The following is a 10,484-nucleotide window of genomic DNA, read 5'->3' on the forward strand; positions in this document are numbered from 1 at the left end:
AATCAGCTGCAGCTGTTGAGGCCGTGCTCAAACGGACGGACGGACGGACGGACGGACCCACACACATGGTCAAGTGTAGGAGTGGCTGGCACCACTCAAAAACACATCTAGCTCGGATTTCTTCTCCCAGATTGTGTTTTTTGGTGAAAATGAGCTATAATAATACAATATACAATTGTAATGTCGTACCGTCAGCGTTTCCTTGCTTTCCAGAAGAGGATGAGAGGTTCTTGTTGCACTCCTCGCCACACCAGTAGGTCTTAGTGAAGGGGAAGTACCAGGCTCTGGGAATCCCGTACATACCTGTTTTTTTTAGAGACAGTAAACATCAGTAAACATGCCGCAACGTTTCTCTCAATAGGCACAGCAGCCATATTATCACTTCCTTCACAGGCGTTACCAATGATACTAATGAAGGCTCTGTTCCATTTAGTGTAGCACAGTGGTTTCCACGACCCCCATAACTCTGAGAGTGTACAAATGGAACCAAATGGACCTCTCAGAGTTACACACCTGTAAGGGGCCATTTGGAAGCCCATGAGGGTCCCTGGACCCCAACTGTAGACCCACTGGTGTAACAGAGTGTTTCCAGTGAGCCAACATGCTGACTCTGTTGACCAGAATGGAACAGAGCCTTCATTAGTATCATTGACAACACCTGTGAATGTCTTCATAATATGGCTGCTGTGAATAGAGCCTATTACAATCATCGGTATTCTGGTGGCCGTATAACGTACCAGGGAACACGGCCTCGATGTACCAGGTCATGACGGCGTACAGGAAGGCGTCGAACAGCATGAGGCAGATGGAGGTGGTCAGGTTGTAGCTGTCCTCCTCCATGGGACTGGCCAGCAGGTTGGACCACTGGATGCCCACGCCCTGCTCCTCGAACAGGGCGAAGTACTCGCAGCCGAACCCGAACGCCACGGGGGACAGCAGGCTCTGAGAGAGAGGAGGGAGTCAACGATCAGATATAACGCGCTCCTTTTTGGGGTATTCTACCCGTTCAGATATGCCCTATTTTATAGCACCCATTCAGCTATGGCCAGACCTAAATTCTAAAATATACGAGACAAACAACTTATTTATTGTGATCGGCAACTGTAAAATGGAAATTATCATTAAAAGTCTCTTTTTTTAATTGGGCATGTGCAAATTGGGCATGTGCAACAACGTAATTAAAATTACATTTTTGCACATGCCCAAAATAGGGATTGATTATGAATTGATTATTTTGTAAAGTTATCGATTATCGATATATATATATATTTTGTTTTTGTATAAATGAAATTGATTAGTTTGATTACCTGTTGCGCCCCTAATTGTAATCTACTGCTATTAACAACTTAAACCCCAGCATCCGTATTCTGGGAAAACTACGAAAATAGCCGAGCGACAAGCTTGGCTATTTTCGCTCGGCTATTTTCAGCGAAGACGTTTAATGCAGAGCGAAAACAGAAAGAAAAACACTAGCATAGAGCCCTGAAGGACTCCAGGTCAACCATATAGGGTTTTGAGTGGTTAAAACTGTTGTGTACTCACCACCACCACTTTGGCGCCGAAGCCTATGTAGTCCTGCCAGGCCACACAGAGCACGTAGGGCAGGTAGAGGGTGAAGTAGATGATGCCGCCGCAGGCCGCCGCCAGGTTGGCGCGGGAGAACAGCGTGCTGATGAGGAAGCACTGCATGATGGTCACCACGGCGAACGAGGCCAGGAACAGGAACACCACGCCGGGGTCGCTGTACGGCAGCAGGTTACCCATCTGAGAGAGAGAGAGAGAGAGGGGGAGGAGAGGTTAAACTTCATCCTGCCTGCCAGGCTTATGAACCGAATACATTACACACAAACAGACCACCAACAACAAGGCGGTCCGTTTAAATACGGTTCCCTCCTACACTGGATCCTTGCTTTTTCAATTGCTGCCACACACTCCTGCTGCTGCTTTTGGCAAAGCTTGCCTCCACCACCCCAGCCTCCACCTTATAGTTCAGTCTTGCATTACTCAAAGGTTTAAAGTGAATGTTGAACTGAAATTCACGTGTGCATGCCTCTAAAGTAAACTGGAATTCACTGTTTGCGTGGCTCTAAACTGAATTCAATGTTCTATGGCTTTAATGTTAAAATGCATTCAAGTTCACATGACTCAAGTTAATCTGATTAAATGTCTTCCTATGGGGCCTGCTCTTGTATACCTTTTTTATTTTGCATAGCGTTCCCTGATTTTGCTTAGCATGCTGTATAGCAAAATTTGGGGGACATCTTAAAGAGCGGAGCCATTAACGTCAAGTTAAACTGTCCATTTGTCGCAATAAATAGTTAAATCTACTTTGACGTGAATGTTCCTGACTGAGTTGTCTTTAGCGTCAGTTAACACGTGAGTGTGTGCGCGCCACCCACCTTCAGGATGACGACCAGCAGGGCGGCGCTGATGAGCAGCGGGATCAGGCTGCTGATGAACCAGCTGAGCCACAGCGTGCCGTTGTTCAGGCCCATGATCCTCATGGTCTCCTTGAGGCGCGCCTCCTTCTCGTACACCACGCCCTTGATGATGATGGCCACCGAGTACATCCACGCCAGCGTCATGAACAGAGGCATGGAGCGGCTCATCACACGCAGGAACCTGTGGAGAGAGAGAGAGGGAGGCGGGGAGAGAGAGAGAGCGAGAGAGTTACGGTAAGTAAAAAAAAATATTTTTGTATCTACAGAAAATCATCCATCCATCCATTCATCCATCCATCCATCTAAACCAGTGGTTTTAATTTCAAGGACCCCCCCCCGTCCCCCATTAAAGGTATAGTTTACCCCCAAAATGACTTTTTTTCTATCGATTAGTCATGGAGACTTGAATTCATGGATATTTTTTTGTTTTTGACGCATTCCATGACCGGCAGCAGTTCCGGTAGGAGACACAAAGAGTCTCCTTTGTGTCTCCTACCGGTTCCGCTGGTCATCAAATTATTGTCTTAGGAATGCAACAAAAACAAAAACATATCCATGAATTCAAGTCTCCATGGGGTGACTAATCGATAGAAAAAATACATGTTTTGGGTGAATTATCCCTTTAACTCTGAGAGTGAACAAATGGAACCAAATGGACCCGTAAGGGTCCATTTGATTCCATTTGTTCACTCTCAAGAGTTTGGAACTGCCTTCAATGAGCCTTCAAGGGATAAACACAGAAGCACCCCGGGAGGAAGTGGACTAAAAAAGGGGACGAGTCAAACCGAGTTCTGTTTCTACGTGCCCCCATCTCCTTTTTCACCGAATGGGATCCCAGATTGGGGTCCCTGGACCCCACTTTGAGAAAGCACCGATCTAAAACGTTTGCTCTTTCCCCAGTGAGAGGTCATCATCATCATCTTACATGTCATCCACGTAGCAGGGGTACGGCATCTGCTGGATGTAGACCCCCGTCTTCTCCTTGCTGCCCGTGACGGCCCTGATGATGCCCTGCTCGATGACGTCCTGCAGGTAGGAGAAACCTCCCCAGATGTAACGCAGGTCCTCGAAGGGGTCCGCCCTGGGACCGGGGTCCCAATACCTATACGATACACACACACACACACACACACACACACACACACACAGAGGTTAGGGAAGATTAAGATACCGGCACGTGACATGCACTATATTGAATAACACTACATTTGATTTAGGACCTCTTTAAATGACAAGATACTGATTTTAACATTCTCTTTTCTGGCTTTTTGTGCTGGTTTTGTTTTCCATTCTTTGCTTCTATCTTTTCTTATGCTCATTGAGCTGCAAAAGTGAAAGCCTGCATAACACTATCCTTCCTCTCCCTCTCTCTGTCTCTGTTTTTCTTCTAAAAACTACGAATGATGGAGCTTACTCAAAAAAAGAAACATTCTGATACCGATACTGAATAACATTAGGGTGGCCTCTGCAACTTGAGTCTTTCACCAATATTATGAAGTAGAATTGTTGTTTTAATATTGTGTTGTTGCAGTTGTTTGATCAAACATGTTGGGTTTAGCCGGCATCAATACAGAGGAATGAAACTGAGAGTAACCCTCGGATATAGTGATGCTATAGCTTCAAAGTGTGTGTGTGTGTGTGTGTGTGTGTGTGTGTGTGTGTGTGTGTGTGTGTGTGTGTGTGTGTGTGTGTGTGTGTGGGGGCCCAGGTCCGTACCCGTCCTTAATCTTGTTGGTCCTCTCCACATTATCGATGTCCATGCGGATCTTGTAGTTGACGTTGGGAGGCAGGTCGGTGCCGTCGCTGTTGGTGATGTCAGGGAACACGATGCCGGCCCAGAACTTCTGGTTGTTGAGGAGACCCATAGACTTGTTGACCAGGCGCTCCTCATTGGCCACGGGTTCCAACTTGTCTAGGTTCACACACTGAGAGAGAGAGAGAGAGAGAGAGAGAGAGAGAGAGAGAGAGAGAGAGAGAGAGAGAGAGAGAGAGAGAGAGAGAGAGAGAGAGAGAGAGAGAGAGAGAGAGAGAGAGAGAGAGAGAGAAAAGTAAGAAAAAAATAAGTATTTAGGAAATCAATCAGGCCAACTTTGACCAAGACATAAAGTTTCTATTACTTGCTACAGTAGTATTGCCTGACCGCTCTGCGGCCTAAGACTGATCCTCTCACAATCAATCTGACAATTGTTTATTTTTGGGTGGAAAAGAAAACACCTGTGAACTAATTACTACCTTGAAATGGATTGACCATCTCTCTAAAGGCTTTCCCTATGACAACTTACGCATTAGTCCCTCTACTAAGCCGACTTAAGACATTAGTCTCGTCTAGTGCTGCATCCATACAAGGCACTTTCCAGGAATCCCTAATACTCCATGCATGACATTCTTCCTACGGGAAGTCACTGACCTACTCTCCAGTTTCACGAGAGAAACATGATTTTTTTGTGCTTTACGATTTAACGTTGCGGCATCTGTTCGGTCAGTAGGTTAACGAGTTGTTGTTAGTGAGGAATGTCATGACCTTCTTGTCGGGTTCAAAGCTGCAATGTCAGTGAACTAGTCTTAGGGGTTTGCTCCCTGTATGTGTAATAAACAGTGGGAGAAGACAAGAAAGGAGCCCAGAGAGAGAAACAAACAACAAAGTCAATGACCTGGATTCAAACGCATTAAACCATGGGTGATTATAGTTAATTCATTTTATGATGTTTAAAGCCGACATACGCTGAATAGATCTCCAAACTGCAGAATGAACATCGATTAACCACTCAAACCCCCCATACTTAGTTGACCGGAGTCCCCCAGGGCTCTATGCTGGTTCTATCATTTCCCTCTACAGCAGTGTTTTGACAGCTAACTGGTGTCAGGATGTTGTCATTTTTAACACACTGACCCCATTCAGACACAAAGACGGGACACAGAACACTTTCAGACACATTTGATGAGGCTAAGCGATTGAAGATTTGATTTCACGGCTTTCAATAGCCTTGACGGTACTGTGGCATCCTGACACAGATTGCATATAATGGGTTAGTTCTCTTGGCATTGTCTAAGATCTGGACAGTTACGCGTTTGTCTGACTGCCCTGGAGACGAGGACGTTTTAACATAATTACACATTTGTCCACAGAGGCAGACGATCATGTGAAAAGTATTATGTTTTTCAATTTATTTGAGGGTAGCGCTTATTTGGGTCCGTTATGCGCTTTGTGTGAGCTAACGCTACAGCTTTCAAAGAACTCTATGTAAATGCAACAACACTTGAGCGTAGTGAGTTTAAAAAACAAGGTTAGTTTTTATATTCATTATTAATCGTATTTTATCATTATTTGACCTCTTGGTACTTTTACTTTTGGTACTTGTACATTTTGATGCCAATACTTTTGTACTTTTAATTCTGGACTTTTACTTGTAACAGAGTATTTCTATATTGCAATATTGGTACTTTTACTTAAGTAAAGAATTTGAGCACACACACACACACACACACACACACACACACACACACACACACACACTAAACACACCTCCATGAAGCGTGAGATGGTCATGATGGCATGGTCGGTCTCGTTGAACACCTCCCTCCAGGTGTAGGCGCCTGCGCGGACGTCCTCCGAGGCCTTGGACAGGAAGTTGGACACGTCCTCCACGCTCCAGTCCGTCCCGCTGAGCTGGGCCCGCAGGAACGCAGCGCTGGCGTTGTTCTGGAGCAGAGTCTGAGGAGAACACACAACGGATCATTGAGAAGTGTTAACGTTTCACAGCGCTGTTTTTCCTTTTTATTTGATGATGGATTCCCAGATAGTCTCTATTCACAGCAGCCATATTATGAAGACATTCACAGGTGTTACCCATGATGGTGTTCACTCTCCATTCCGACATCTCACCACTCCGACTAGTGGCTTCCGCGTGCGGTTAGGGTTAGGGTTAGGGTTAGGTATAGGGTTCGTCAACGTCGGAAAGGCGACATGTCGGAAAGGAGAAATGCACCCACCAATGATACTAATGAAGGCTCTGTTCCATTCTGGTCAAACAGAGTCAGGGTGCTGATATTGTGCATGTTGGCTCACTGGAAACACTCTGCTACACCAGTGGGTCTACAGTTGGGGTCCAGGGACCCTCATGGGCTTCCAAATGGCCCCTTACAGGTGTGTAACTCTGAGAGTGTACAAATGGAACCAAATGGACCCGTAAGGGTCCATTTGGTTCCATTTGTACACTCTCAGAGTTATGGGGGTCGTGGAAACCACTGTGCTACACTAAATGGAACAGAGCCTTCATTAGTATCATTGGTAACACCTGTGAAGGAAGTGATAATATGGCTGCTGTGCATAGAGCCTATTGTACCCTCACTGACACAGTTATTATTCCAAGTTACTCACTGACCACCGGGTGGCAGTGGTGTCTATGTGATTCACAGAGGGAAGCTAAGAGTTGAGGCAAAGACAAAAAGCCTGGAAAGATCTGGAAAAGCTGGGGAAAGCTTTGTTACATAACAGATGGTGGCCTCTTTTTTATCCATTTTTATCCACTTACTTACTTCTGTAAGCACCTTACAATGCAATGACTGTACATTTTACTTTATGTGGCAGAAGGGAGCCCTTCCCCACTATGTCCTGCTTTGATTGATTGATCGATTGATAACACACTTGGGCTAAAAGGATAACACAAAAAAAGTGTTATCCTTGCAACACGCCGCAAGCTATTTTTATTAGCAACTAGCAAGTGATATTTTTTTGAAGATTTCTGTAAAATGCCCCCAAAGAATTATACAGCAATGCATTGATGCACTTTGTAATTTGTACTTTTGAATACTTAGACCCCCATTTGAAAAGATATGCCTCAGGGACCCCCATAAGAGAAGAGTTTTAAGGCTCTAGCACTGATTCTCAACCATTTCAATTTCAACAACCCCCAGTTTGACACGCATTAAGCTACGCACCCCCATTTGATGACATTTCTATCTCTGGGACCCCAATTTATATGGTAAAATCAATGTTAATTTAACTCAGAGTTACAGACCCATATGGGTCCATTTGGTTCCTAACTATCCATCATTTAGCTGGGGGACCCCCTGGAGCTCCCTCAAGGACCCCTGGGGGTCCCCGGTCCCCACTTTGAGAACCAATGCTATAGACTCAAGTACGAGGGCTGAGTACTTTGTTCTCCCCACTGCCACAGAAATCATCTGTTTCTCTCTCCTCCTCTATTGTCTGTTGTGGCTTGGGGTGGGGGGGGGCAATATAAATGAGGTCAAATCTGATTTGGCTTCAAAGGGGCAGGCTTTTTGAGCGACACGATTGTCACTCCTCCACATGTCGCCGTAATCAAATCAAGACGGATGATTGGGCGCTTCAAAGACCTTCTGTGAGCCCATTAGAACGTTCGTTCCGTCTGCTTCCCTTATCGCTGTCTGTCTGTCTGTCTGTCTGTCTGTCTGTCTGTCTGTCTGTCTGTCTGTCTGTCTGTCTGTCTGTCTGTCTGTCTGTCTGTCTGTCTGCCTGCCTGCCTGCCTGCCTGCCTGCCTGTCTGTCTGTCTGCCTGCCTGCCTGCCTGCCTGCCTGCCTGCCTGCCTGCCTGCCTGCCTGCCTGCCTGCCTGCCTGCCTGCCTGCCTGCCTGCCTGCCTGTCTCCTGTTGTGTTTACACCAAAAATAAACTGCAGACGAGTACGACTGATCAATTAGTGAATGGCCTGTTTAGACGGACAAGCGTCAGTGTGTCCATTTGTAATTCAATACTTCTCTTCTCTTCCACATTAGCCCGTCACCCGTTCCAGGAAAACATCAAAGTATATCGACTCCTACCAAGCATATGTACAACCTTGGATAACAACTATCCTCCATTCCCATGCCACGTCAGACGAGTAAATTATACTTTAGTCATGTTGACACACCGATTACTGTCTTCAAATGCCCTTACAGTCGGGAACATTATAGACTGCAACAAGCCTATGGCATTTGTTTGTTGTTGTGTGGGGCTTAGAGGACATGCGTGGGATGTGTGTGTGTGTGTGTGTGTGTGTGTGTGTGTGTGTGTGTGTGTGTGTGTGTGTGTGTGTGTGTGTGTGTGTGTGTGTGTGCTTTTGATAAATCTTTCTTTGAGGAAACGAATAATACCCTATTTTGTATTCCGTCGTATGTCTCGCAGAAGTAGCGAAAACAGCCAATCTACAAGCTTGTGAAAAAAACTACGTAAATGTCTAGATTGGATCCATTGGAACGGTATCAGTTTTGGACATACAAGGTTTTTACGCCCGACAGCAACAATATGGTCCGTGCACAAACTGGCAGAGCCACCGGGCAGGCAGGCACCCCCCATTATGCGTCATAATTGAACATTTTATCATTGTCAGCTACCCGGAGTCAACGACTGCAGGGTCTTCCGTTGTGCCAATAGACAATTAACGTCTGACACGCGGCGGCATGTTGCAACAGTCATGTCACCGTCATGTGTTCTATTACCGATGGCAATTACATCATGGCTGGCAGACATCGCATCTTGCATCGTTCGATTGCAAGATATCTTCTGTCTGTCCAAAACTGTTACATTTCAGGATTCAAATTCAAAAATAGAAAAGAAAGCAGAGCTCGAAGCGCGCCGCGCTTCGAGCTCTGCTTTCTTTTCTATTTTTGAATTTGCAGATCTGCTATTTTTGATTAGCTAATCAAGGCAAGCTTAGGCTAATAAAATAAAACAATACAAATAGGGTCTTCTATGTGCCAGCGTCAGTACAGGAGGTGCGCATGCACATAGACGAGTAGCACGGCAGGCGTCTTACTCACCCTGACCAGGTCTATTTCCTCGCTGTTCTCCATGAAGCTCCACACTTTGGGTCTCATCTCCTCCCACATGCCTCCTAGATCCCTCAGTACGCCCAGCTCCTGAAAGGTCTTGTTCACCTGGACACACACACAAAGTGACACAAATATTATGTGTCAGCTGTCTGACAAGTGGAGGCAGTGGTGGGAAAAGTGCTCAAATGTTTTACTTAAGTACAAGTAGTGCGTTGTGCTGTGTGTTACCTCGTGGATGATCCTCTGAGTAGCGGGTGTATCGGGGGTGTACAGGATCTTCCCCATCAACAGGGGCTTCAGGGCCCTCCAGATCATCCTGGAAATGGGACTGGACTCCAGGCTCCTCATCAGGTTGTTGCAGTATGGAGCTGGAGAAGATAAAAACACAACAATCTTTCATTAACCACAACTCGCTCGCTCGCTTTAGCTCGCTCGGTGGTGCTTCGCGTGGCTCCAGTTTGCTTGAGACTGTGCGCTTCCGACATGGTCCAAAACGTAACAACGTCAATGGAGGAGATACGAGGCGGCTATGCACAAGGTTTTCTAGTCGTCTATGTACGGAATGTCAAATCCGTGCTATTTCACCATGTTGTGTGAGATCTGGTTGGGTGTACGCTCGCCGCAAGCAACTGATGTCTCCGGCGTGTTAATTTAACTCTGAGCGTTTAACCAAATGTAACCAAATGGACCCTCATTTTGGTTTGACCACCATTTAGTTTGAACCACCAACTATTTGACATATTTCTCTGCAAGACAAATAAATCAAATAACCGCCTTCAAAGTGACGTGCAGACTCACTTGACGTATTGTCGTACGTGGAGACAGGCTCGTTGTCGCTGTCGTTGCCGCCGTGGTTGCCGAACAGGGCCTTGTAGTTGTTGTCCTCGTACCAGTTGAGCGACTTGATCTTGAGGCCGCCGCCCTCGGGGTGCCCGCACACAATGCGGGACACGGCCTGGTACATGAGGTTGGGAGACACGGTGGCGTTCCCCGTGAGGTAGTGGATCTCCTTGCGCATGTCCTTCCAGCTGTTCATGCTGGCCAGCTTGAGAAAAAAACAACAACAACGAGAACAAAAGGCAAACGTTAGCATGTTAGCCTAACCCTAACCCATTGAAACCGGGAAAGCATCTGTGTCATTTTAGATTTGAGCTATACAGCAACATACATTTTTCAGAAAACTCTTAGGACTTAGAAGGCATTTCGTTGCTGTCTGTCGAAAACCTCTTATCTCCATATTCTAACTTTTTGT

The 10,484-nt window shown here is 46.1% G+C and overlaps 1 protein-coding gene across 1 annotated transcript in view; it reads right to left on the reverse strand.

The window, feature by feature from the left end:
* LOC311037586 (phospholipid-transporting ATPase ABCA1-like) overlaps positions 1–10,484 on the reverse strand; it is a 75,746-nt gene that overhangs the window by 20,487 nt on the left and 44,775 nt on the right. The window contains exons 9-18 of the mRNA XM_084046808.1: positions 10,031–10,277; positions 9,461–9,600; positions 9,221–9,337; positions 5,965–6,153; positions 4,158–4,366; positions 3,367–3,543; positions 2,400–2,622; positions 1,543–1,764; positions 738–942; positions 190–303 (exon numbers count right to left, since the gene is read on the reverse strand). Coding sequence (XP_083902934.1) covers positions 190–303; positions 738–942; positions 1,543–1,764; positions 2,400–2,622; positions 3,367–3,543; positions 4,158–4,366; positions 5,965–6,153; positions 9,221–9,337; positions 9,461–9,600; positions 10,031–10,277 — 1,843 coding nt within the window. The remainder of the gene's footprint in view (positions 1–189; positions 304–737; positions 943–1,542; positions 1,765–2,399; positions 2,623–3,366; positions 3,544–4,157; positions 4,367–5,964; positions 6,154–9,220; positions 9,338–9,460; positions 9,601–10,030; positions 10,278–10,484) is intronic.

This window comes from Gymnoscopelus microlampas (genome assembly GCF_963454915.1).
Source record: "Gymnoscopelus microlampas genome assembly, chromosome: 2".
Classification (NCBI taxonomy): Eukaryota; Metazoa; Chordata; class Actinopteri; order Myctophiformes; family Myctophidae; genus Gymnoscopelus; species Gymnoscopelus microlampas.